General features: G+C 43.3%; 6 protein-coding genes across 8 annotated transcripts; 1 reads left to right on the plus strand and 5 right to left on the minus strand.

Annotated features, from left to right (window-relative positions):
• Window positions 1-1733: 1733 nt before the first annotated feature.
• Window positions 1734-4952, minus strand: LOC124205091 (U3 small nucleolar RNA-associated protein 4 homolog). Its single transcript, XM_046602417.1, has 11 exons — window positions 4882-4952; window positions 4696-4825; window positions 4386-4629; window positions 4241-4325; window positions 4035-4171; window positions 3795-3975; window positions 3577-3714; window positions 3384-3454; window positions 3003-3269; window positions 2272-2868; window positions 1734-2066 (listed from the first exon to the last, which is right to left on the minus strand). Exons 1-11 carry the CDS (start codon window positions 4895-4897, stop codon window positions 1773-1775), a joined length of 2160 nt encoding a protein of 719 aa, XP_046458373.1. The 5' UTR covers window positions 4898-4952; the 3' UTR covers window positions 1734-1772.
• A 3594-nt stretch (window positions 4953-8546) lies between these two features.
• Window positions 8547-13838, plus strand: LOC124205102 (tyrosine-protein kinase transmembrane receptor ROR2-like). Its single transcript, XM_046602441.1, has 8 exons — window positions 8547-9037; window positions 9879-10034; window positions 10772-10929; window positions 11007-11730; window positions 11921-12042; window positions 12157-12345; window positions 12426-12584; window positions 12680-13838. The coding sequence occupies exons 1-8, from the start codon at window positions 9007-9009 to the stop codon at window positions 12980-12982; spliced, it is 1842 nt and encodes a 613-aa protein (XP_046458397.1). The 5' UTR covers window positions 8547-9006; the 3' UTR covers window positions 12983-13838.
• On the minus strand, window positions 13219-17162 carry LOC124205101 (nuclear receptor coactivator 5-like). Of its 2 annotated transcripts, XM_046602438.1 has the most exons (7): window positions 17036-17162; window positions 16644-16900; window positions 16475-16582; window positions 15987-16404; window positions 15629-15915; window positions 14429-14827; window positions 13219-14341 (listed from the first exon to the last, which is right to left on the minus strand). In XM_046602438.1, exons 2-7 carry the CDS (start codon window positions 16891-16893, stop codon window positions 13890-13892), a joined length of 1914 nt encoding a protein of 637 aa, XP_046458394.1. In that variant the 5' UTR covers window positions 16894-16900; window positions 17036-17162; the 3' UTR covers window positions 13219-13889. The 2 variants fall into 2 exon arrangements, with proteins under 2 accessions (XP_046458394.1, XP_046458396.1); XM_046602440.1 differs by lacking the exon at window positions 16475-16582.
• A 164-nt stretch (window positions 17163-17326) lies between these two features.
• Window positions 17327-22411, minus strand: LOC124205103 (transcription initiation factor TFIID subunit 2-like). The gene is made up of 21 exons (XM_046602442.1): window positions 22152-22411; window positions 22022-22074; window positions 21799-21956; window positions 21525-21741; window positions 21388-21465; window positions 21155-21315; window positions 20906-21091; window positions 20590-20839; window positions 20275-20523; window positions 20005-20213; window positions 19687-19938; window positions 19497-19623; window positions 19301-19426; window positions 19080-19220; window positions 18803-18999; window positions 18521-18732; window positions 18240-18459; window positions 18009-18177; window positions 17827-17931; window positions 17636-17749; window positions 17327-17571 (listed from the first exon to the last, which is right to left on the minus strand). The coding sequence occupies exons 1-21, from the start codon at window positions 22270-22272 to the stop codon at window positions 17401-17403; spliced, it is 3516 nt and encodes a 1171-aa protein (XP_046458398.1). The 5' UTR covers window positions 22273-22411; the 3' UTR covers window positions 17327-17400.
• A 219-nt stretch (window positions 22412-22630) lies between these two features.
• On the minus strand, window positions 22631-25354 carry LOC124205105 (venom allergen 3 homolog). Of its 2 annotated transcripts, none has more exons than XM_046602444.1 (10): window positions 25233-25354; window positions 25048-25149; window positions 24623-24977; window positions 24331-24509; window positions 23954-24220; window positions 23643-23819; window positions 23473-23554; window positions 23265-23403; window positions 23088-23184; window positions 22631-23023 (listed from the first exon to the last, which is right to left on the minus strand). In XM_046602444.1, exons 4-10 carry the CDS (start codon window positions 24385-24387, stop codon window positions 22874-22876), a joined length of 969 nt encoding a protein of 322 aa, XP_046458400.1. In that variant the 5' UTR covers window positions 24388-24509; window positions 24623-24977; window positions 25048-25149; window positions 25233-25354; the 3' UTR covers window positions 22631-22873. The 2 variants fall into 2 exon arrangements, with proteins under 2 accessions (XP_046458400.1, XP_046458401.1); XM_046602445.1 differs by having other exon boundaries at window positions 24331-24514.
• LOC124205365 (venom allergen 5-like) lies at window positions 25179-26308 on the minus strand. Its single transcript, XM_046602762.1, has 5 exons — window positions 26216-26308; window positions 25618-25794; window positions 25450-25519; window positions 25233-25374; window positions 25179-25188 (listed from the first exon to the last, which is right to left on the minus strand). The coding sequence occupies exons 1-5, from the start codon at window positions 26306-26308 to the stop codon at window positions 25179-25181; spliced, it is 492 nt and encodes a 163-aa protein (XP_046458718.1).
• Window positions 26309-26768: the final 460 nt, after the last annotated feature.

A 26768-nucleotide genomic window follows, 5' to 3' on the forward strand; every position in this document is an offset into this window, starting at 1 on the left:
CGCTGTCGGTTTAGATTTTCCGAGCTGTCTGGAGTGAAGACGACAACTAGCAGACGACCTTGTTCTGTCTCCGTTTCTCTATCGCCGTAGACTGGCCATCACGCCGATCCACACACGCACACATGTATCAAATAATCATGGCGAAAATGTGTCTGGGTCTGTTGTCCCCGATACACATCACCTTCCTCCTATCTGCCGGACATGAAAAATATATCTCTTGTTTTGTGTTTTTCTTTCTCTCGGCATAATGAATCATGTACAACTTTCCGTGACATCTGGCGGGACTCTGAAAATTTCCCCCCTCTTTTTGACTCATTTTTGATTGGACGTCGTCAATCAAAACAAAAAAGGCACACACACAATACGATAACAACAACAACAACACACGGCCAGGAACTTGTCGCTTTTTTATGGCACATGTGAAATTTCACACATTGTCTCGCCTCATAATCACCGGAAATGAATTTTGATGGACTGTCCAGGTGAGAGGACAGATAGGGAAAGTTCTCCCATGCACCGAAGAATGAAACAAAATCCAGGACGACAACAACAACTACCGACAACTTATTTTTCCTCTTTCTTTTTCAGACACGGGATGGATATGATGGATGTTGTCCGGTATCGTGAGTCTAACGGCCATTCATCTCTTAAAAGAACAAAAAATAAAAACCCAGGGGCCTGGATTATCAAGAAAACGTGCAGGAAATGAATCAAACTGTCAACATAACCTCCCCCCCCCCTTTGTTGAGCCTCACCGTCTAAACACTCGAATAGAAGAAGAGGATATTGATAAGGAAAAAGAAAAAATCCGGGGTCTGACCGGATGAAAAACTGTTCCACCAGACAATATGGCGTCGTCGAGACGTGAAAAAAAAAAAAGTCCCAAAATATAAAAATGGCCAAGAATTTTGTCCAAAAAAGAAACGGGAAAACCGGCGGTGTCAAGGGGAAATAAAAAAGAACCCCGGAAAAAATAAAAAAAATCAGGTTGACGTTCAAGAGTTCTTTTTTTCCGACGAGTCAGACAAGAAGAGAACCAGTCGACGACGGCCGTCCAATATACAAAGAGACGGGCGTAGTCGCGGTTTTATTTTCGGAGCCCTTGCTGCTGGCGGGAGTCTTAAAAAGAGAACCCCGCCAAACAAACTTGAAGCAACTTCTTCTTCTTCTTCTTCTCCACTCTCTACTCTGAGCAGAGCAGACGGCAGCCAAAAAGGCCAAAAAGAGACTTGACTTTTTAAGGTGGCCGCCGGCACACTGTGTGTGCACCTCATGGCCATTCGATGCCGCCAACCATGTCTTTTTGGTAGTGTCAAAAACAGCTAAAAAAGAATAGAGAGAAAAGAAAAACTGTTTTGACTTCTTCTTCTTTCTCGTGCATATTTTGTCCGCTTTTTCTTCTTTACAGTTCTTTAATGGTGACGGAGGAAAAGCTGCTCGAAATAGAATTCACCACCTACCCCGCCCGTCGTCCACTCTTCTTCATGCCACCAAATAAAATAAAAAAAAAGGAAAATTTACAAACGTCATTTCAAAGTAACTCAAGTGTGCACTGCTACCTCTCAGTCAGTCACACACAAATGTCTCGGCCGTGTATAAGAATAGGGAAGACCGACGCTGACATCTAGCGGTGGTGGTTGACACGCACTTGCCCCGACTTATTATTTCGGGTTAAAACCAAATAATAATAATAATGAATGAAAAAAAATCGATGGTCGACCAAAACAGGGAAAATTTGTTGTTTGATTATTATTTTGTTTTTGCAGCAGTACTCAAACTCCGAATCGTTTCTTGTACAAGGCCGGAGGCAAGTGTTTCTCCAGCGCCAAAGGACTGACTTCGACGGCCACCAGTTCGCCGCCAACGTCAAGGGCACCAAAGTAGGCCAGGTGTTTGTATTTCTTCGACATGCCAAAGCAAGAAGACGACGGTCCACTGCCGGCCGCCGTCGAGTTCAGTTTCTGTTGCTGGGCTGAGGGCGCCTTGAGCGCGGCGGGTGGAGCGTCCAGGCTGTCCTCCGTTCCCGTATCGAATTTGGTAATCTTGGCATCCGGCTCAGAAAATTCCTATTCCAACCGGCGAAAGAAGAAAGAAAATAAAAAGGGATAAGAATAATAGAAACTCTCCACTGGCCAGTCGAGGGGTCATGGGGAACTGTTACCAAAGCGGCCATCAACTTGTTTTGCCTTCCCAGGAAAGAAAGAAATCAAACAAAAGAAAGCCAAACAACAACCGTCGATGACAACATACCGAAAAGGGTCCCATCTTTACCTTGTTCTTGTCGATCGTGTAGATGACGCTGTCGTCGTGCAGGATGATCACGTCCGGGTGGCGGACGTCGAACGTGATGTGCCGGACGGCGCAGGATCGACTCAGCCACTGGACGGGCAGCTTCTCCGAGAGTTTCTTGGAGAAGGGCGTGTACTGGCGACGGATGACGTCGTACTCGACGATCTTGTGATCGGCGTACGACACCACCAGGAGATGCGACGACGGATGGAAGGCCAGCGCCGTCGGGTGACTCTTGTAGCGCGGCAGAGTGGCGTGCACTTTGTAGGATTTCAGGTCCAGGATGACGACGTTGCTCGTGTGATCGGCCACGACGGCCAGTCGACCGTCGGCCGAGCAGTCCATCAAATGGATGCAGTCGTCCATCGTCAATTGGCCGCTCTCGCGGCTGAACGTGTGAACCATTTTCATCGATCCCGAGCTGCCAACGTCAACCAACTGGAGCGTCAATTTCGGCGTGGCCAGCAAGAGACGGGCAGAAAGGTCGGGCTCTGTCGGGTGATGGATGAACATCATCCGGTGGCAGGTGCCGACGTCTTCCGGCGGTACCAACTTTTTGAGTTGCAATGTTCCAGCCGACTGGGGGGAGAGAAATAAATGAAAAATATAAAAAAGAAAGTCGTTTTCACATTTTTCACGTCAAACGGAACAAGAAAAAGCAATTCGTGAAAGGCCGAAAAATACGGGACCAGAAAAAATAAATAAATAAATACCTGAATGAAATGATAAATGTAGACGTTGGACTCGGTGGCGTAGGCCACGTAATCGCCACCGGGTGACACGGTAGCGCAGACAATCCATTCGTCATCTTTAGCCTTCAGCTGCAAGAGACGGGCCGGCTCTTGGGATAGTTTCAAAAAAGTATTGGCGCTGAGCTGGTGACCGCTCGGGGCGGCCGCGCCCAGCTGCCACACATCCAGCGACGTCGGGTAACGCAGCAGCAGCTGTCGCTTGCCTTGAGCCATCTGCACGCACGGCGCCTGTGTGTTGTAGACGAATCCCCAAAAGACAACAACAACAACAACAACAACCGCGAGCCATCATTATTCAAGTCCGTTTCTCATTTTTCTTTTTCGATATTTTTATACACATACCTGAGGTAAGGGTGGGTATCTATTTAACGCCTTTGGAGGATATGATGAGATGCACAAATAGGCATCCACGCCTTGAAAGAAAAACCCAAAAAGAAATAAATCATCAAAAAAGAAATATGACGGAATTCATTTCGAGATGATTGAACATTATTCTTTTTGCAATTTAAATGCATGATTTTTCTTTTCGACATACCTCCGGATATTAATTTGGAACCGGCCAGGGCCAGACTGCGTACGTCGTGGGAGTGGATGGCACGCTGGACAGATCGAATCCACTGATTCCGGACTCCGGCTGTGACGCGAGCAAAGAGCACTATGACCGGATCGACTCCTGCGATTCAATCAAATGTTGTAGAGTGGGCCAATGATGTTATCTATCCGTTTTTAATTGAACCAATGAATTGAGTTTACCAGCCGAGTAGAGAGTCTTTTGATCTTCAGATAGACACAGGCAGAGTACGTCGGCTTTGTGGGCGTTCACTTCGTCAATCAGAGTGCCCAATTTACCGTTCCAAAACGATGTCATGCCTCTAGAGTCGCCACTGATGATGACAAAGTCGTCTGTGATGCAGACACACCAGACGAGAGTTTCCTATTAAAAAGAAATGGAGTCAGAACTTTGAATGGAAAGTGGAAGGCAAATGGTTTTACTTTAAAACTGTCGGCACGACCGAGAGATAGACGATTGACGGCGTGACCAGTTTTCACGTTCCATACTCTTATCGCGTTGGATGATCCTGTGACGATAAAGTCGCCTGAGCTGTGCCAGGACAGAGAAAGAATACGACCTAAAGATTCAAATGTGCACCAAAAGATAAAATTCCACTGCAATCGTCAAAACACCTTCAAGTTCTAACCTTCTTGTTTGTCGAAAACTTTATAGTACATCAATCCTTCTTCAAAGATTTCAAACAAGCAGACATATCCTTCTTCAGAGCCGGCCTGCAGACAACAACAAAAATTGAATTACAAATACTTTTGCTGTAATGTAAAACAATTTACCGCCAAGTGTGTGTGTTCCTTGTTGACTGCAAGACACCATGCAGATCCTGATGTGACAGCGTAACTTGCTTTGGGCGAAAGAGCAACCAAGTCATACTCGACCACAAAACCATGCAAGCCGGTGGAAAAGAGCCTGCCTTTGGACCAAACTAACGCTTCGATTGAGCCTTCTGGGGAACCAGGAATCAACTTTTCAATGTGAGGAGAATGTTCCAAATTCCATATTTCTATACTGTTGTCTGACCTTTCAATTTTTCAATACAAAATGAGCAACATTGTCATGGGATAAAAGCTTTCATTTTTGAATTACCTGGAAAGAGCTAGCCGGTTAGACTCGTAAGCCATACTGTGTATCGCTTTTGGTTCTACATCGTAGAATCTGGTGCTGTGAATTTTGAAGAGGTTCTTGTCCATTTTACGAGAAATAATTGCAAAAGCAGCTAAGAAAAAAACAATATCAATCAACCGTCAAATTTACTGCAACAAAGAAAATAACTTGGTAAATTGTTCATCAAAAGTCATAACCACGTTACACGCTTTGCTAGCAGACGACCACGTGTTGCCAGTGCACTGAGTCCATCTACCGTTCATTTCCGAAGCTTGTATCCTTATCCATCGAAATTCAAAAATAATCAATGAAAACTCAAGTTGACAGGTACGCAACAGTGTATTTGTATTTTGTAATCGTCTTTATATACAAAGAAAAAATCAATACATTTTCGCCCCCACAAAAAACAAAACCTTTTCAATATTAACACAGTCCCACGACAGTTGACATCAAACATACTTACCCTGCACACACAAAGGCAACTTCTTCAATGTCACACAATGATCAAAAAGAGTAGACTACTTACTTTTTAATGCTCTCTCGTCGTTCAGTTCAAGTGGAATGGGGACAGTCAAAACTTCTGAAGGCCGGGGCCAGGATTATATTAAGAATAAAAAAACCCAAAACAAGAAAAATGTCTCTTCTTGAATTCTGTTTTGTCCTTGGCCATGAAAACGATTACCAAAGCTCGCCGAGTGACGCAGTTGCGGTCGTCTTTCTTTTCGTTTGATGTTTCGGTATACTCCATCGTCTACGACTGTGTGTACTACAAGTAAAAACCGTTGCTTTATTTGATTTCTTCAAGTACAATTTCTTTCTTCAGGGCTGTCGAAGTAACCCGACCAATTGCCTAAACAAGAAAATAAACCCCTCCCAGCTCCCTCCACTCTTGATGGGCTGTGGTACAAATGACGTCAGATTGACAAAAGCTGCGTGGGTACCAGAGACGTACGTACGTACATACACACCACAGTGGCCGCGACACTTCAGCGTGAAACCAGAGTTTGTTTCAATCCCAAAAGTTCAGCGACAAATAATAAACAAGACAAATTCCTGGGCTGCTTTGCTTTGCTTTGCTTTGCTGCTGTCGGGATGGAATTGGAGTAAGGCGATCCACCCGGGCGAAGTTTCTGGTCCGTCATTCCCAACTCATCCGAATGGCACGACGGAATCTGATGACACCCACCACCAATCCAGTAAAGGCAGCAATCGGCTGTCCTGAATTCGAGCGGTTGAGGATTTGCATGTCAAGGAGAAATTGGAAGACTCTGTGATATTACTCCAAGCCCCAAAAAAGAATAATCGATACGTTTAATGCGGAAGAGCTCTAAAACATTTAGAAAATTCGTTAAACTTTGATCAACAGTGTGTGGGATGTTTGGTGCTCATCAAAAGCGACGAAATCCATGCCCATCCGGGAAAATGTTGGAAATCTAATTGTCGCTGATTGCATTCAGGACCTTTTTTCAGTCCTAAAATGTCGACCCTTTTAAGAGCTGACGGGGAAAATTCGATTCCGGCGGACATTTTCCACATGTTGATCATCGGCTGGCTGGCCCGCCATGGCCCGACGAAGAAAATTGGCAATCCATCCGGTAGCTCGTCCTTAATCAAATTCTTGTATTTTTGATTGTGTCCATCGACGAATAGTCGGACATGAAACGGCATCGGTAAACACGACATGTCCGAGCGGCCCCTCCTGATTGCTTAATTGATCGTGGAGGAAAAAAAAAAGTAAAAATCTTTTGGCGCTGCCGGAATGGCAAATTGATGACCCTCTTCGAGTAGTTTTCACACGTCTAATCTCTGGCGGCCATCAATTTGTTATCAGCAACTCAAATGAAGGCCCCCCTTCTTGTTTTATTTGGTACCGCCTCCCCCACCCAACAAAAAAGCAGCCGGATCAAATTGAAGTGGAATTTCTCTTAGTGTTGTGCAACGCTCCCGCGTGTGCGTGTGACTGATCGGCCGGGCATTTCCAGCTTTAAAGAGACACACACACACGGCCACTCTTCTTGTTATGTTGTCAAAGGGCAAAAAGAAAAAGAAGAAGAAGCGCTGATGGAGCCAGCTGTCAACAGCTGGGCCCGTCCCGCCCGAAATATAACAGCGTGTGTTTTGATAGCCCGACCAACCAGCAATCCTCACATGAGACACGTCCCCCCCCCCTCCAGCTCCTTTCACTCGGCAAGCCGAAAAATCTCCTTCCGTCTCTCTTTATTTTGTTTTACAACGAAGAAGAAGAAGAAGAAGAAGACCCCGACCGTGTTGTCGACTCTCTCACAAGCTGTAACAACCTGTTATATTTCTTTCTTTCCCCCCTTTTTCTTTTTTTATTTTCATTCTTGGAGGACAAAGTCCTTTCGAAACTATGCGTTGTTGTGTCTTTCGTCCTTTTACCGAACTTATCGGAATGTCATTTGCTAGCGGGCCATCATTAATGAGAATTTCTAATCGGATCGACTATTTCAACCCAATTTAAATTTCCCGCATTTTTTTTTAAATAAAAAAAAAGTCATCGCCAGCTGGAAGATGCCTGACCTCTTTGGCCGCTCCACTTCCTCTCGGAAGAAGAAGAGAGAGAGTGAAGACACCAATATCAAGTGTTAAAAGGTCCTTCTTCTTCTTTGACTTAACAAGGGATATGTATAACGACGCATAAGTCGGGAGTGGCCGGAAGGTTTCTTTCCCACCAGCCAATCGGAAACCGGATGAATCTTCCCCCCCCCCCAAAGAGACATCCGCAGAAGACAAAAATAACATCAATAATAAAGTTTTCAAAAAATTTCGCCAAATTTGAGCGTAAAATAAAAAATAAAATAAAAATAAAAAAACAGCTGTCTTTTGTTAAAGAGCCGCACCGCGCAAAAATACGAAAATTATACAGCCCCCTCGGCCAACGCGCCTCCTCTCTACCACCGTTATGTTTCGCGACTCGTCGTCGGCCCTCTTCTCCTTCTCCTAAAAAAAATGGAGCGCCTATTCTCGGGGATGCTGTTTTGTATATCAATAAATAAATAAGGCCATCGCTGGAACACAAGTCGCGCCAAAGAGGAGGAATCATAATAATAAAAACAACCAAATATAAGACCAGAAAAACGAAAGAAAAAAAGGCGCAAAACAGTCAAACGAGGGTGGAAAAGAAAAGAAAACGAGCCAATTGACGTCATAAAAATCAAGGGTGCCCCTTTTTGTGAGAGCCTCCGAACGAGTGGCAAACACAACAACAAACTATTGATGCCTTGTTAAAGCCAAATAAAAAATAATAATAAATAAAAATCTTAAAACAGCTAAACTTTTCTCTTTCTAGAGCGGAGGAAAAAAAAATTAAGTGTGAACCATTGCCGCTTTATTTTCTCTCTACTCCGGAGAATAATATTCAAATGCGCAGAGTGACGTATAACAACACAAAGTACGGTAGGTACTACAAGTCCAACAAAAAATACCTCATTTGAGATGATTGTTTATCGGAGAAGAAAAGAAGAATAATAATAATAAAAAAAAGGGGCCGACTACAACTAATATACACACGTATAAGACGTCATAAATAACCAGTTGATTGCCCAATTATTTGCTTCGGTAACGATTGATCCTCCCGCCCGCCCCCCTTTTACACGACCGTTAAAACGTCTAATGAAATTCGGGACACGGTGGGAGAAAAGAGTTGTGTCCCGACGGCCTGTGAACTCTCCTCCAAAGTGGTCCAGCAAACACACCACCCACCAAAAAAGAAAGAAAAAGAAAAAAAGAGATTGGCGTTTGACTAGTCCAACAGCGACAACAACTACAACAACTTACTACTACTTTGGTTGTTGTTGAACAACGAGCTCGCCATATGTTTCCAGCTGTGGTGCCGAGAGGGAGACGGACCAGCTTCTTTTTCTTCGTACAACTCTCCTTTTAACAAGATCCTGGCGTCACTCCGCCCTCCTCCTCCTTCTCCTTTTTCTCTCACTCACATACGTTTCATGTGTGTGTGTGTGTGTGCTGTACACACACACACTGCGCCATAAAACTATCGAAGACAGCCGAGCGGACCGACAGTCTCGCCCAATCTGTCGAGCCGGACAGACGGAACACTCGAAAATTCGACCAAAAACAGTTTCAAACATTTGGTTTTGTCCCCCGCCAATAGTGTTTTCTTTGAGTGCTGTGTTGAACAAATCGGATTGTGTTATAACTTCTTCGCGCGCGCTAAATTTGAATTGCAAAATTTCTCAATTGTGATTCGTTTTGGGAATTCATTTCATTACATTTTTGTTACTCCGAGGGAGCCGAGTGTTGGTGATCGCCATGGCGCCACAGAAGATCGTCAACGCAACAGGTAAAACTGGTTTAGATTGAAATAGATGAAAAAAGAAAAGAATGGGACCTACAAATGTGTGTCCAACATCAGTAGAAAGAAACAAGAGCGACTCTTTAGTGCTAGTTAAAATTTTTGGTTTCTGTTCTCCTGGTGATTTTCTTTTTCTATTTGGTCACTCCCGAGGCTAACGTACATATAGTCATCATCATGAGAGAGAGAGAGAGACCGTCAATCTCGTACATACATCGGAGCGTGACCGGTTCGTGAGCGCTAACACGCGTTCGCCGCCAGCTCTGAAACGAAATCAAACAACAAAAGGGAACCCAAACGAATTTTCTTCTTTTTATTAAAACCCAACTCGCTTGATGAACTGGCAAACATAATTTGTGTTTTTTTTTTCGGGGAAATAACACGAAAACTAACGAGCCGATATGTACATTTTTTACAGCTGCTGCGCAACCATTAATAAATGACAAGTTACGCCCCGTAGCGTAATTAGTCGGTGCCCAGCACAACATTATATACCAACCCCACCGACATTTTGCCCAGGGATCCTGTTTTTCTTTTTTTTTTTGGAAAAATATTAACACGGAGCTCGTTATTACACGAACACAACGTTAACTGACCGAAACTTGTTCTTGATATTGTTATGGTCGACGCGGTGAAAAATGAAATTCAATTTCAAAAACAAATCTTTGATTGTTTTTAAAAAAATCAAATAAAATGACACAACCCCGCTAAAACCATTTGGAGAAATGGGCGTTCGAATAAAAAAAATTTTAAATACGTGATGATGTAATCAATTAAAAAAAAAATTCATTTTAACATTTTCTTTAATTTTATTTTTTTTTTCGTTCAGATCCGAACCAGGGACGGGCAGGTGCTCGAGATTGCGATTCGGCTCGTTGCGGGATGGACGCCGGCTGTCGTCAGGTGCCCGACGGCTCATGGATTTGCATCTGCACTCACGACTTGTCACTTCAAAGGCCCGACGGATTTTGCCCGCGCGTTGTCGGTCAGTTTCAATTTTGTTTTTCTTTTTCCTCCTCTCATTTCTTTCGGGCCACCAAAATCAAGTTAAAAAGGAGATAATCAACACGTTTCACACACATCCTGAAAGTCCGGCTCCGCCCCGATCTGATTATTGTCCGTCACAATGTGCAGGGGCATATGCGACGAGTCTATCTATAGGTGCGAGCGGAATACATTAGCGCTGCTATACTGTGTATGTCATTCAAAATAAAAAGGGGGGAATATTAGAGCCCCTTTTCGACAGAGAGATAAGATAAAAAATAAAAAAAAACGATTTGATAATTGACACTTTGATAGTTTTGCCTTCGGGGGTCCGACCGGCTACACAGACAAAAAATTATCAAACGAATAAATCAGGAAAAAAAGATTCCGTTTTTTTCTTTTTCTTTTTACACGTCGTCCAACAGCAAATATTTCTTTTAGACGATTTACTGGCCACGTATTATTATTAGTGCGTCAAACTTCTTTTTTATCAGCTCAATCAACGACTTGGCTGCCGGGCTAAACTCTCTCTCTCTTCGCTTGCGAAATTTTTCCACCTGAGCGATAAAACATTCTCCGGCCCAAAGGCAACATTCTTCTTCTTCTTATCTTACACCAATAAAAGATTTAAAAAGTGAAGGAAAAAGTTTCACATTTCTCCGAAGACTAAACGGTGGCCATCAATTGCTGCTGATTAAAGACGCTTACGTGTTATATGATTATCTCTCGTTATTATAGTTACTGGACCTCATCATCCGAGTGCAAACAAAAAGACCTTCATTAGCATCCGCAAACCAGCATCAGCGGCCGGAGTCAACCAGACGGCCCAGCAGAGCAAACAGCAGCCACTCATCGATCCATCCAGTCATCCCAATTCGATTCCCACCTTGCCAGGGGTATGTTAAAACCCACCATTATGTTTTTATTCATCTAAAAAACTTAATAATAATTACATTCGTGTAACCGATTTCAGTCTCTTCCGGCTCTGGACGGACAGCTGAACGCTTCGGCGACGGCGGCCATCACTTGGCTGGTCCCAGCGCTGGGAATCGTCACGATCCTGTCGATCCTGTTTTTGCTGAGGCGTCGGATGCGCAACAAAAAGAAATCGCGACGGGCCGCCAGCTCGTCCGGCGTCGTAGAAAGTCGACACCATCACCACCATCATCATTATCCATCGCCTGGCAAATTGACGGGCAATTCGCTTCTGCCGGCCGCCGGGGAAATGCCCGTCTGTCTGACCAAGAACGTGTTGCACCAGGAGCGATTCACCAACAATCCGGAATACGACTGGAACGCGGATAGAGGATCGACGGGCAGCGGAGGCGATACGAGCCAGCTCCTGCAGGCCAGCGGCAGCAGCAGTGGAGCAGGCGACCAGTTTAAACCATTTGTCATCATCCGGCCAGAATGGATCGAATTGAAACAGGAAATTGGAGAGGGCTGCTTTGGCAAAGTCTTTCGTGGATCGCTGCGACGGCCATCATCGGCGCCCAACGCCCAACCAGACGACGACGAACAAGAAGAAGAAGAAGATGAAGAACAAGAAATTCACTTTGATGATGAAGCGGTGGCTGTCAAAGTTTTAAAAGCCGCAGCTGGACCAGCTGCCCAGGAGGATTTGCTCCAGGAAGCTGAAATTATGGTTTCCTTCTCTCATCCAAACATCCTCTCGCTCAAAGGCATCGTCATCAACGGTATATAAAACAGACAAGTCGTCATTAGTCACCCCCCATACAACTGTCCAAACTTTCCTCCCATTCCATCCATCCGAAAATAAGTTCAACTTTAATCCACCCCCTCCCAGCAAAACCCCAAAAAAAGATAAAAACCAAAAAATGGAACACATTTATCACAAAGTTTGTTTCTTTTTTGATTGGATTACAGAGCCCAATATTGGACCATGGCTCGTGTTCGAGTACATGGCGCTGGGGGATCTGGCCCAGCTTCTACGGTCCGCCAATGGCAATCTATTTGCCAAAACCAAAACTGCGCATTGTTTGAATCAGGTAAGCTTCACCTCACTCCCGCCGAGAGGAGAATAAATCAAACTTAAAAAAAACCCAGAGACACGTACGGGATTGAACCTACAAAAATCTAAAAATTCAATCGATCGATAACAGGAGGATCTGCACTCGATCGCGGCGCAAATCGCAGACGGGATGGCCTATCTCTCGTCGCAGCATTTCGTCCATCGCGACTTGGCGTGCCGCAATTGTTTGGTGGGTGAACGACCCCGAGGCGGCGGTCTGGCCGTCAAAATCTCCGATTTCGGAATGAGCCGTGACGTCTACACTTGCGATTATTACAAGGTATACTCGACACTCGATTGCTTCTGCTGAATAAAGATCAAATTGATAACTAACACATTCGATTGAAAAAATAAAAAAAGATTGGAGGTTCTCGGATGCTGCCGGTGCGATGGATGGCTCCCGAATCGATCCTCTACGGTAAATTCACGCTCGAATCGGATGTCTGGAGTTTCGGTGTCGTCCTGTGGGAGGTCTTTGCCCTGGGGGTACAGCCCTATTACGGCCATTCAAACGAACAGGTAATAGAAAAATTCGAAAATTTACAATTTGGCGGGAAGGAAAAAAATTTCAATTTTCTAAATAAAAAAAATGTGTTGGCATTTCTTTTTAAAAGGTCGTTAAACTGATCCTACAAGGGATCCTCCTGACTCCTCCTTCTTCAGCCCCGCCCCTCATTTGCCAGTTGCTAAACGGTTGCTGGAAAACACAGCCGGGGGATCGGCTAACGTTCGCCGAAATCCATTCCAAGTTAAAGCGTCGCCCACACTCAAACGACCATCAGGGAACTTGGACGACGCAATCGACAACCGTCACCTACGTCCATTTGAGACACAACGAGGACAACAACGTCGATTCCAACGCCGAATACCTTCAAACGCTACCGGACCTGCCCGTCCACCACTACTCCAACACATGAAAATAGAAAAAGAGATCCTTTTTTTTCCTGCTTATTTTTCAAAAATCCAAAAGAAAACTTACAAATAAGAAACCCAGTCATTTTCTCTTGAAATTTTTTTACAGACAAAAAAAAAAGTTAAAGAAAAAACTTAATTTAAAAAGAAAAATTGTCTCAATGTTGTTCATACGTATTTTACCTGATTTGTGTGTTTGTGTTTTAATTTTTGTGTCGAGGGAAAAAAGAAAAAAAAAATGTTTCAAAAAAATGACGCACGACGTGCACAGTTTTATGTCGATTTGGAAAAAAAAAGAAACGAAAAAAATTGGATCAAGACACGAAAAAAAAGGGGGAATCAAATTTGATGTTGGGCAATGAATCATCATCATGTGGGGGGGGAAGTGAGAGAGAAAAAAAATAAGAACCTCGTTTTTAAACTTATTCGATTGGCTCTGATTGCGAGAGTGGGTGTTCCTTAAATCATTTTTAGTTTAGCTGAAAGAAGAGAAAAAGATGCAAAAAAAATATTTTCTGGCAAATACAAAAACCGAGTTCAAAAAAGGAGAGAAAAACGGGCGATGACACACACAAAAAAGACCGAAAAAAAAAAGAGTTTGGTGAATTTCGATCCTACCAATTTTCCGGGAAGTTTTTTTTTTTTTGAATAATTAATAAAAAAATTGACAATGACGAAAAATGAGAAAAAACATATCGGCCTATGTCTTTTTTCCGTGGAGAATCCCGGGGCACACAAAAAGAAAAACTCTAAAGGTAAAGTTCGTCCTCTTTTAATTTTTCCTCGAATTAAATATGATTCTATCTTCTTTCTAGATTGTTTTTTTCCGAGTGTTATTTTTAATATACCGCGCATCTTCTATCCCCCATCGTCATTTGTTTTGGTTTTGTTGTTGTTTGTTTGTTTCTTTTTTTAAAAGCGTTTGCCCATGCCATAATATCCGCCCGGCTGTTGTTGTGACTGCATTGGCCGGTGGGAAGAGTCTTGCTGTTGTTGTTGCCTGGCGCCTCCTGGTCCCGATTGGTTGTAATGTTTCAACATGTTGGGCCCAGTGGGTAAGAGACCGTCAACTTTGGGTCCGTCGGAATGACCGGCCGAGAGGTCGTTGTTGGAACGCTGTTGCTGCTGCTGCCCCGACGAGCTGACCTCACCGCCCGCGTTCCATGACGAGTTCAACGCAGAAGAGTTGAGATGCGGAGCCGGAACGGGGGCGGGGACTGGACCGGCGCCCACAATGCCAGCCCCAACTCCGCCCGCGCTCGAATTCAAAATGCTCAGTATCCTCTGCTGCAACTCCATCGGATTATCTTGACCACCACCACCGCCACCGCCCGGAGCAGCTCCGCCAGAATTGTATCCTCCGCCTGAAATGTAAAACAATTCCAATAATTAATCAATTGATTATTATTCAGACAACAGAGAAAAGTTGTTCTTCTTCTTTGCTACGTTACCTAGAAGATAAGCCGGTTGGCTGCCGGCCAGACCGCCACCGCCGCGAGCATCTTCGGCCATCTGTCGGTCACGTCTGTCGCTCAAGTAGCGGATGAGACGGTCGTACTCCATCACCGACAGCGGCCGATTTTCCTGCAACAAATTGATGAGCCCTTGCATGTTGGCGTGGTGAGGCTCCGGTCCGGCCTGCATCTGCATTCCGCCTCTGCCTCTGGAATCGGGGGCGGCAGAGTCCATCAAACCACCACCACCACCACCGCCTCCGCCGCTGCGCTGTTCGACTCCGCCACGACCTCCACCACCACCACCTCCTATTCCGCCTTGTTGCTGCTGTTGATAGCGCTGCAAGGACGACGACAACAAGGCGAAAGCATCCTCCACCGGAATGTTCCGGTGCTCTGATATATACCCCACGCACACACGAACACACAGTTGATTTTGTTTTAAAACTTGGTTATCAAAAATCATCATTCTCTCCGACACACATAGAAACACAATTTTCAGCAATAAAACAACAAAACGAACACTTTTAAAAAAGCGAGAAATTTTCAAGGGCGAAAATAAAACGGTCGTCGTAACGTCGCACCGAAAAAAACACCCGAGTCGGGCGAAAAATAAAATAAAAAATTGAGCGTTTGTTGAGAGCATGGCTCATTTGCGTCGTGTAGAAAGGAAAAAAGAAAAAGGCGAAATGCGATCCGTTGTCGAAAAAAATGAAAACAAAAATAGGAATATGAAAACCTTAGACCCTACTTAAGGGAAAAATGACCCGAAAGACTGATCGAATTTCATCGCTGACCAAAAGAGACGCTATAGGGATTTTTTAAAAATAAGTGCCCAGCAATTGGGGGTGGAGAAAAGCACGAAAAACAAAACACTCGAGTAATTTGAACAACGCCAACCTTCGTACTCTCTTCTTTCGCTCTCTCCACCACTCGTAAAAAAAGAAAAAGCCTTTGCACTCGGTCGAAAAATACGGTTAACGAATAATAGTTGTGTAGGCGTTGGACGCTGTTTAACCCTCACGACCTCACAACGTCAAATGATTTTTGGAGACGAAAAATACGAAAAAAATACGAAAAAAATAAGAAAAAATCGCCCCCTATCCGGAATGAAATTTCAGTTTGACTTAACATCGATGACAGAAGAAGAAGAACCTGAAGATTTTTTAAAACGGTTTTTCAATCGATAAGACTTACCTTCTGGCTGGCCAAACAAGATGTTGAGGGTGATGCTTCCGTGCTCCGGATTGATTGGAGAGAGAACGATGCCGTAGAGAGTGCCTCGAGACGACAAGTCGGCCAGGACTTGGCGGATGGGAATTTCTTCGTGGGGGAAAAGGACGTCGACGGCCAGACCCTGAGATCGGATGCGGCTCTCGATCCGCTCGGCGTACTGCCTCAGCGGTCCTGTTTTGGAAGTGACGACGATTTCGACTTCATTGGCCATGTTCATACCACTGGGTTTCGGACCTGGCCCACCACCACTGCCGATGGAAAATGCAAAATTATTTAGAAAATGTTAACTCTCGAATGGAAGATTGAAAATGTTCGTTACCCGAAATTGCCTCTGTGGTCACCTAGCGGAGGAATAAACGGCTCTCGCGGATGCATGTCTCTTTCACGATCCATATTGTAAGGAGATCCGTGGTAAGGATCCATCATGTCCATCTGGTCTCTGCCCCAGTCGCGCTGATCTCTACCGTCAAAATCGCGTGACGGACGATCCATGTCGCGGTGAGAAGGACCTCCACGCATCATCATCTCGCCATCTCTCCCTCTGGGAGGCATGTCGGGCTCTCTGCCACGCATTGGCATGTCAAATTCTCTTCGTCTGATGGGTGAACGATCACGGTAATTGCCGGGATCGGGTATTCCTCCTCCTCCACCTCCACCTCCACCACTTCCTCCACTGACACTACTGTTGCCTGGCATAGGTGGAAGACCGTCTTTGCCAGACTTGACATTCTTGACATCTAGGATACATACATACTAAGTGTTAGGCACAACTGGCTCCACATGTTTTCACTCTCGACTGCAATTTACCCATTCGGTGAGCAAGGATTTCCATGTTCTGAGCTCCTCTAATGGCATTCTCTGCACTGATTTCATCAGCGTATTGGATGAATCCAAAGCCTTTCAGAATGGATATGCCTAAGTCGAAAGCAACATGCATGATCTGACATTTACAGACAAACTAAACAACAAATCCTACCCATAATGTGTCCGTATTGACTGAAATTCTCTTCTAGCAACTCTTTGGTGAGTCTAGGGTCATTGGTGGGCAGGTTTCCCACAAAGATTCGGGCACTGGCCATTGATGCGTCAGAAGTGTGATTTGAAAGCCTGTCTGCTCCTCTTGGTGGGCCACTATCTCTGCCTCCACCTCTTCCTCGTCCGCTGTCCATATCTCTGCCACCGGAAAACCTTCCATTGCCAACACCACGTCCACGCCGAAAACTCATTTCGTTTCTGATTTTCAAAAAAAATGACAAGTTCAACACACACGTAATTTTCGAGCAAAATAGGTAGTCAAGGTACTCAAATGCAACTAGAGTGAACACTACAACATCAAGTCGAGCAAAATGCACTAAAATGATAGCATACCTGTTTTTAAAATAGTAAGATTTTACACTTCGAAATGAAAAGCCGGGATCTTTTTATGTTTGTTGCCTTGTGAATGGCGTCCAAAAAAGCTTCTCGCGACGCTGCCAATTCTCACCAAAGATTTCTGATAGCGAGAGCGACTTGTCGTTGAGTTATCGCCCTCGGGACTTGAATTGGGGTTGGTCGATTTTTATTAAAATAAAACGCCGGTTTTCCTCCTCAGTTTCGACGCCTTGGGGCTTAGGTTTTTATACATAAATTATATTAAAAATAAAAAAACCGGCTACCAGAATTTAATGAAAGATTTTATTATTTTTTTTTTTTTTCAATTTCATAATAAAAAACAAAAAAAGAACACACAATTTTTAAAATGTAAGTCCCATATCGGGTGAGGGAGGTCCCGAGCTTTCGGAACTCAATGCCGTCACATCTTCCTTGTGGCGATCTTTGTCCGCCTTTTCTTTTTCCTTCTTTTCACGGTGGTGCTTGTGTTTGTGTTTATGCTTGTGCTTTTTCTTTTCCTTCTTCCGTTTTAACTGCGGGAATATCAAATTATCATCAAATTAAAAATAACGAGTGAAATTAGTACTAAATTCACACCTTCTTAAGGCCATCAACACCTAGTCCGGGCAGCGATTGCGAGGTATCCGAGAAGCCACCGATATCCAACGTGGTGGATTCCGTATCGGTAACTGTTTGGGTAATCAAGACTTCCTGCAAACGAAATTAGCATAATCCAAAGTCATGAGAAAAGCTAATAAATAAAAGTTATTATCGGCTATTCGCCGAACCTTGGGTATGCCGGCCACTACTTCCACAGAAGCAACGGACATTCCGTCTTCGCCGAATCCCGAGCCTGGAACGCTGACTTCCATATCCATATGAGATAAGCTGTCCTGTTGTGATTCAAAATAAAAACATTCATGTTAATAAATGTTAACCAATTTGCTGTTGGTTTATTAAGAAGTCTTACGCGGTGGGTCAACCCAGGAATTTCAGCGCTCTCCAAAGCGGTGGGTGGAGCTTCAGCCACTCGTTGATACATGGCGCCGGATAGGCAAGGAGGCTTACGGCGACCATAGAGGCAGTTGTACAGGTCAACGACATCATTTCGAAGCATAGCATCGTGCGATAATTCAACACTACCAGACAAATTCCACGATTATTTATAGTTTAACAGTGCGGATGAATCATCAGTAAATACTTCATTAGCTTCCACAGACGTTCCATTACGGGAATAATGTCCAATCGACTGCCTCTACCACGCTCAAACGGCGGATTGCTGGCCAGAAGTGTCAACAGCTCGTGCCTAACTCGAGGCTCAGGATCGTTTTCGATTATTTCAAGAAGAAATTCCCAGTCTGTCATGCGGGAATCTGCTTTGACAACTTCTACCAAAGCTTCAAGGGCTGTCACACGAACATCTAGAAAATTTCAAAATGTCCATAAAAGGTCTCGTCATCGAGTTAAATGAAAAATATCTACCATGGAACTGCCCGTACTGGGCGTAGCTTTTGAACAAATCCGATTTGCTGGGCAGTTGCCCACATTTCTGCAGCTTGCGGATCGCTTTCAAACATCCGACTGTCACCGCAAACTTGTAAGTAGGCAAAAGCTTTTCCAAGTTTAGAGCTCTAGCCACTTCTTCCAGCACTTGGTGTGTCTCCTTAGTCACGGATTCCGGGGTCAACGCCGCTCTGTACATTTATCAATTTTCCAATCAAAATTTCTGTTTTGACACGGTCTATTTTTAAATGTGTTTCTTACGCTGACTGCGCAACAACGGCAACCACGGGCGAAGCGGTGTTGCCCAGAGCCTCGATCAGCGCGGCTCGGTACCAGCAATCTGACAGGCGATTCTTCGTGTTGTCATTATACTTGAACAAATCTAAAAGGAATCGTAAAACTTCCTGGGGGCAGACACCTAAAGCATTCCTGAGCTGTGCCATGGCGACAGGAATAGTCTAAAGAATAGATACCATAGTTACAGGATTACAGGGAACATACAGAGCAATCTTGATTTTAAGGTTAACGCATCTATTACCTTTTGCAAAAAGTAGTGCTGAAAGTTGGCAAAGTTATTTTGGCGAACAATGTGCTGGCACGAAAACGAACCGAACAGTTTGCGAAAAATCATGAGCATAGCGGGAGGTCCTGCCCAGCTTGACACCATTCCATTAGCCACCTGTCACCAGCAGACGAGCCAAAACAAATTGAGATTTGAGCATTCTAAATATAAAAATGGCGTCAATAAGGAAATCTTACTTTCGCAAGACAATAGGCGGCATCGCAACGGACTTTGTAAAAACAATTCTCATTTTCGATTATGTCTGTCAGCGCCAAACGGGTGGCCGGAGTGGCGAAACGCTCCAGTGCCATAACGGCTTCCATCTGTTGCAAGTCAAAATGACTTTTTCTTTTAAATAATAAACAAACAAACTATAAGAATAGCGCTTCGAACCTGTGCAGTTACGTCTCTTTCATGACGAAGTTGGTACTGCCATTGGTAATCCGGCTGGGAGATTTCAACTGCCCTCAGCAGTGACATGTCCGGATCCAGACGTATCCACAAAACAGGCGAATCGGCACTAAAGGAATTGAACAGAAATTATGTTAATACAATTTGGCAATAATTAGCGAGGATTACTCACTCCATGGCTGAGAGATCCATGTCGACCTCTTCTCCTGTGCACAACGGAATCTTCTTTTTCTTGTTTCGTCGGGATTTCGAGTGGCAAGTGAGATCGTTTTTGGCAACCGAGGACTCAATTTGCAAGGTGTGACGGAAAGTGCCGTCGAGTTCCTGCAATGCCACGACCAGAGGCCCTACGTAACGACGTAGACCTCGCGCCGGTTGAGCTCCGCTAGCCGCATCCTGTCGAATCTCCAACTCGACCGTGTTCCTACACTCACCCAAAATAAATCAAAATGTCCATCAAGATTCTAGGATGTGATTAATAATTACAAACCTTTTTCGATTGAAAACAAAACTGAGCTGAAATCGAGCATGGCCTCCTTGGCGGACCCAGGTATCAACAAAAACGCCAATGTCTTTGCCCGTCACAGTGAAAATAGCCTTGGCAAAAGTGGCGGTCGATATCAACATGGCGCCCCATTGATTGGCTTGGCATTTCTGCTGCGACGCTTGAACCGCAAGTGAGAGCTGCTTATTAAACACCTAATGGAAGCAAAGATTACATTAGTACACAAAATAGTCAAAGAGAATTTTTATAACAAACCTGGATCAAAAGTGGTTGACCGATTCGCAACTCCAGCATCCGCAATACCAGGTGAGCCTTCTTCCGCATCATTCTGGCGTGTCGTGGAGTTACTGTGTGGGCCGAATGGGGCCAAAAATGAAACGAATCTGGACTGCGGATGGGCTGTTGGCCGCCTCCTGAGGTAGGAACAGCACTACCAGGCGGTTTACTGGCATCTAGAATGATTCCACCAACTTCTTCCTCGTATTTGATGACTTCATCCAGCTCCTACAAATAATTGCATTGAAGACATTTTAGTTTGAGCATGGGCTTGATGAGACAATATTAGCAAACCTGGTGAATCCAATGTCGGTATTCATTGTTTCCAAAGAGTTTCTTGAAATGAAGTCCGGATAAATAGGACGAAATGCCTTGCGTCAGCCAAGCATCATTCCAACCCTGGCGGGAAATAAAGCACGTGTAGAACTGTTCGGCTACGGAAATAGAAATCACGTTTCGCGAAGCGTACGTCTGCTCCAGGTAGGGAGTAGATTGTAAAAGTTCCATGTTCATGATGGATAAAGTTGAAAAGGAACTGCAATCCCTGTGAATCGTAAAATAAAAATTAGATCATTGAATTTTGAAAAGGTAACAAATGATTTTCAATTACTTGGAGGCTACATCGACGTATACAGTTTTGCAAAACGAATATGGGTATCGGGTACCAAGTAGCTCTTCGTAGAACTCAAAAGTTTCATGTACGTAACGAGCTGTTGAACGCAGAAAAGGCATCAGCGGAGGAAGGCAAAAATGAGTCAATTCTTGCATGTACGGATCCACTAAAATTTCAAATGGTCTGATACAAAAATTTTTATTAAATTACATAATCGAAATTTTCTAACATATCATTTAAAATTACCCAACAGCTAGTCCGATATTAGGTGCCGCAGTCGGCATGGAAAGAACGTAGTGAAATGTTTTTCGTCGAAGGTCTTGGGTGTAGACTACCTCCGTCAAGTCACCGCACGAGACGGCCGTCATGGAAGCATCTACAGTGAACTCGAGTTTCCACGTACAAACCTGGCGTTCAGAATGTATCACGATATAGAAATATGCTTACAATCAAAAATAAGAAATTATTTACGTTCTGACCTCTGAATATGAGTCGATGCAAGGAAACCACAATCGTGCTGAGTTCTCCCAGCCGTAAGAAAACATATGGGCGCATCGCTATGATAAATTATTATTTTAGGTACATGAATTTGCAATACAAAAGTTTGAATACACACCTCTGCTAAAGTCCCTTCTCCAGCAGGCACAACAAAATGAAGCCCACCTGCAGGTTGTTCCAGAGAAAATTCGATACCAATTCTTAGTGAACGGCCCTCTGTCATCAGATGCTGTGCTTCTGGAGGTATTCTGATAACAAGTTCACCCAAATTTGCATCAGGATCAGTGGAAGATACCGCTTCCTGATGTGCTGGTGTGAAAGCATCAAGACTTTTTCTACAACAATATGAACATTAAAGCACATTAAATGGGATGATGTGAGTCAAGACTTACGTGGAGGAATCTGAGCAGATTTCTTGGGTTGGATCGAAATATTGAAACTGTAGTTCCACATTATCGTTAAGGGTGATTTTATATATTCTGCATTGTTTTGCATTCAGAAAGACTTGTCGGAATTCTTTCTGGGGCAATAATGTCAACTCCACAAATCCCTACAATCAAGAGACTGAATTAGTAAGGTGTAGGTGGTTGAAACAGAAAGATTGATTCAACATACAATAACACTCTTTGTTTGAAGATTGATTCCAGTTAAGCTCAATATTTGATGAGCTGCAAAATGAGAATTATGTTAGAACTTAAATTCACCTAAAAAGTAATCTTTATTTAACAACAGTATGAGAAAATACCTAATTTGTATGGTCTTTGAGGAATAGTAGGTCCTGTAATGCTGATGGAACTCGAGTTGGACACATCATTGTCTCTTTCGGGCACCTTATCTCGCTTTATCTTGGGTATTTTCTTGTCCATTTTTCATCGAAATCTCCAACTTATTCGACGAGTCTAATTTGTTTCCCATAAAATCAAACAGCACTAGCGATTTCACAAAGTTGATCGAGCCATTATCGTTGATTGAACGAGCTGACGCCAAATCAAAAACACGAAATGCTGTCTGCTAGTTTCGTTGCTATGCGACCATTTTTAAACGTCAGAATTTTCTTTGAAAAACTTCGCTTAAAATTTGACTTTTTTGACTTACCAATAATTTAAATTATCAATTTTCTCTAAGAGTCAAATTTCAAAGTCGTATTCAATTAATCAATGCATAATAGTAGATTCAGTCAGTTTAGTTCGCGCGCATATTTCCAATGTAATGCAAATGAATGAATGCTTGCTGATTAGATGTATTAGTAGGTCCCAGATTTTATATGCTGGTTAATAATAATATTAAAAAACTTCAAAAGCTAAGTTCAGCAAAGTTTTCAAATAGCTACATATTAGGCATACAGTTCATCGAAAACTAGCGAACAAATGTTTTGCTTGAATTGTGCATCAATTGAAGTTGAAAAAAAATGATAGTATAAAGGTGGAAAATGGTCCATTGATAAAGCGCTTGGGGAATATCACTTTCTCAAGCACACAAGCCATCGTTGTTTGCGGTTCCTGTGGGGCAGGCGGAACCGGCCGTCCCTTGCTTATAAACAGCAGAGCCGAGCCAATTGCCAGTTGGTCCATAGTTGCAAACGTAGAACCTGTTATAGGAAAAATCTGGTCCAAACTCCTAAACAAATAAACAAATTCTTAGCACAAAATTTTTTAAATGCGCTTACAATCAAATTTCTTACGGCCGTAGATTGGTAGTATGCAACTGCACAACCCACAAGATAAGTGTCAGCCCATACTACTTGCGTGTAGTGTCCAATAACGTTGGGTGGGCTTCGACTATCCAGAAAAAAATATAGATAAATTATTCAACACTATTTAGTAACACTTATTAGATATTAAATTTAAAAATCACTTACGGAAAGCTCGCGGCATAAGTGGTGTTCATGTCTTTAACTTCATTGTACCACTCGGTTACTGCTGCATTCCAGTCTGAAGTGCCAAGGTTGTTGTCGGAAGACGAGCTAATGTAAATATTCTGACCCACTTGAAAACGAGCTATCGAAAAAATAATGCAGATGTACAATAGTTACTAATTTTTCATCGTTTTAATGGAAATTTACATACGAACGTTTCTGCAACTGTCGTGTTGGAACACACACTGTTGGGCGTGGGCTGCAGCCATGACAGCAAGTTCCTGATCCCATTTCTAAAAATTACCAAATCATTCTGAGATTTTATTACAATTCTGACTTGATGAATCGGAGGAAGGATGAATTTTTGGCAAGTGGACGTACCAACTCTCTCATGTTGGACGCAGGGGGTTGAGGACCTGGACTTCCTTGGGTCTCAAGTCCCTGCGCAACTTTACGTCGGTAGTCGTTGTGCACACTCAAAATGGTGACGATATCTGCAGCGCTGATGTTCGATTTTGCTGGATAGGCCGGTTGGCAAGCCGATCCCCAAGTGGTATTCTACCAAAATGACAGGAAAAGTATCAGTTTCAATAAATTCTTTGTTCAACACACTACGCATCTCGATTGCATGTTTGAGCTTTATCCTTTATCAAATAAATTGATTCCTAGTTATTGAATTGGATTATGTGTACCGTATACTTGCAGAGCGTGTTATCAGTCGGCACGGAGCATGTATTAATGTTGCAGTAATTGGTACCAGGAGTAGGAGCAAGAGTTGTCGTGCTAGTTGGCATCAGTGTAGACACGCTAGCGGGTTTAAAAGTTGTCGTCTCCGGATTACGCGTTGTTACAGTTGATGGATTCAAGGTAGTTGCATCAGTTGGCTTCATAGTAGTCGGCTTCACAGTAGTCGGATTAATATTCGGCTTCCCAGCACAACCTGCTTTCACTGTAGTTGCCTTAAGAGTTGCCATACATCACGTCGAAAACAGAAATCATATTTATTCCAGAAAATTATCAAATAATGTAGCTAGCTGTGTGGGAAAAATAAAGAGAACAATATTCTTACTGAAAAAACCAAGAAGCAAGCGGCTGCAACCAGGACTGTAGCGGTAAAGGTTCTCATTTTGAAGCGTCGCTGGAATGGCGGATGCCCAAAGTGGAAAATCAACTCCGAATGTGTCGTTATTTATACACATCACCCTCGCATTAGATTGCACTAGCGTTTCCAAAGAACGTTCACGTTGGCTATACTTTTTCAGCAATACAAAAAAAAAAAAAAAAATAAAAAAAAACAGCTGTCAATAGAAACACGCAAGCATATAAGGTATTCAAATTAACGGTAGCTGATTTTGACAAACCGAATTAAGGCGGTGTCATTTGAAAGCATATGGATCCACGAGAAAGGGGTTCAGATATCTAGTTTCGACATGCAACCTTTTCGTATTCAACGGATAGTTCTAGATGCCACATGTTGTAGTTGGCACACACATACGTGTCGGTATTCTGAAGGATTTAGTCTGAAAATATGTTTTGAAAATAAGCAGGAAAATCCTGCACTTGTGCTTGCCACATGGTCTTAGTCACGGCGTATAACAAAGACAGAAACTGAAGGAAAGCTGTCCCTTGAGAATAAACAGGAGAACCGAGCCAATTGCCAGTATGTCCATAGTTGCAAACGTAAAACTTATTATAGGGAAATTCTGGTCCAAAGGCCTAACAAATAAACAAAAAGGCTTAATAGTCTATAATTCAAAACAAAAAAAAATGCGATGAAATTTCTTACGGCCGTAGATTGGAAGTAAGCCACTTCACAACCCACAAGATAAGTGTCCGCCCATACTACTTGTGTGTAGTGTTCAATAACTTTTGGTGTGCTGGGCTTGCACTATCCAGCAAAGAAAAAATATAGATAAATTATTCAACACTATTTAGTAACACTTATTAGTTACTAAATTCAAAAACACTTACGGAAAGCTCGCGGCATAAGTTGCGTCAATGTCTTTAACTTCACTGTACCAAGCGGTTACTGCCGAATTCCAATTAGAAGTGCTATTAAGGGTGTCGGCGGAAGACGCGCCAATGTTAATATTCTGATCCACATTGAAACGAGCTATCCAGGGGTTAATGCAGGATATGAACAAAAGTTACATGTTTTCGTCGTTTAAATGGTCTTAATTCTACTTACGAACGTCTCTGCATGTGTCGTGTTTGTACACACACTGTCGGGCGATGGTTACAGCCATGACAGCAAGTTCCTGATATCCAATTTCTAAATAACAAAATTATTCTGAGATGTGTTACAATTTAACTCTATGAATCGGAGCAAGAGTCAATTGTTGGCAAGTGGACGTACCAGCTCTCTCATGTTGGATGCGGGAGGTTGAGGACCTGGATTTCCTTGAGTTTCAAGACCCTGCGCAATTTTACGTCGGTAATCGTTATGCACTTTCAAAATGGCCGCGATGTCGGCATCGGCAACGATCGTTTGATCTGGATAGGCCGGTTGACAAGCCTCTCCCCATATGGTATTCTAATACAAAATGACGAGGAAAAGTATTAGTTTCTGTCTTTTCTTGTTTATAACACACTACGTATCTAAATTGAGACAAACTTATTGAAGTAGATGTCTAATACTGAATATTTGCAGCAACGTGTTATCGGTGGGCACGGAGCATGTATCAATGTTGCAGTAGTCGGTAGCAGGAGATGGAGTAAGAGTTGTCGTCTCCGGATTAAGGGTTGTTACAGTTTCCGGATCCTAGGTAGTCGCATCAGTTGGCTCTAGAGTAGTTGCTGGATCTAAGGTAGTTGCATCAGTTGGCGCCACATGCATTTAGTCGCCTCGTACAACAAAGTACCAGAAACTGACAAATCCGGCTTCGATAACCTGTTGCTTACCAAATGTTTTTGTGGGTACAACGGCCTTTACCATACTACTTGTGTGTTTATGCCAATGGATTCTCCTCGCTGCTCATTTGAGTCGTGTAGATTTTCGTGCAAAAAAGGGTGGCGGTGGCCGGAGTGGCCAAACGTTCCAGTGCCATAACGACTTCCATCTATTGTAAGTCAAAACAGAGTCAAAATAACTTTTTCTTTTAAATAACAAAGAAACATTGAACTATAAACTCTAAAAATGACATTTCAAATACAATTTATAATTAACGGTTAGGCTAAACTTACTTAAACATGGCTGAGATCCATGTCGACCTCTCCTTCTGTGCACAAGGGAATCTTGCGCAAGATGACCGCAAGTGAGAGCTGTTTATTATAAACACTTAATGAAAGCAACGAAACTACGGGAAATTGGAGAGTCCGGATAAATAGGACAAAATGCCTTGCGTCAGCCAAGCATCATTCCAGCCTTGACGGGAAATAAAGCACGCGTCGTTGACTTGAAATGAAATTGTTATCACATCTCATTGAATGCTACGCGTTGAGATGATCTCAACGCGTAGCATTGTTACAAGATTAGCCTACCATTCCGAATTTCCATGTGATTTAATC

The sequence above is a fragment of the Daphnia pulex genome, chromosome 10 (genome assembly GCF_021134715.1).
Source record: "Daphnia pulex isolate KAP4 chromosome 10, ASM2113471v1".
Lineage (NCBI taxonomy): Eukaryota > Metazoa > Arthropoda > Branchiopoda > Diplostraca > Daphniidae > Daphnia > Daphnia pulex.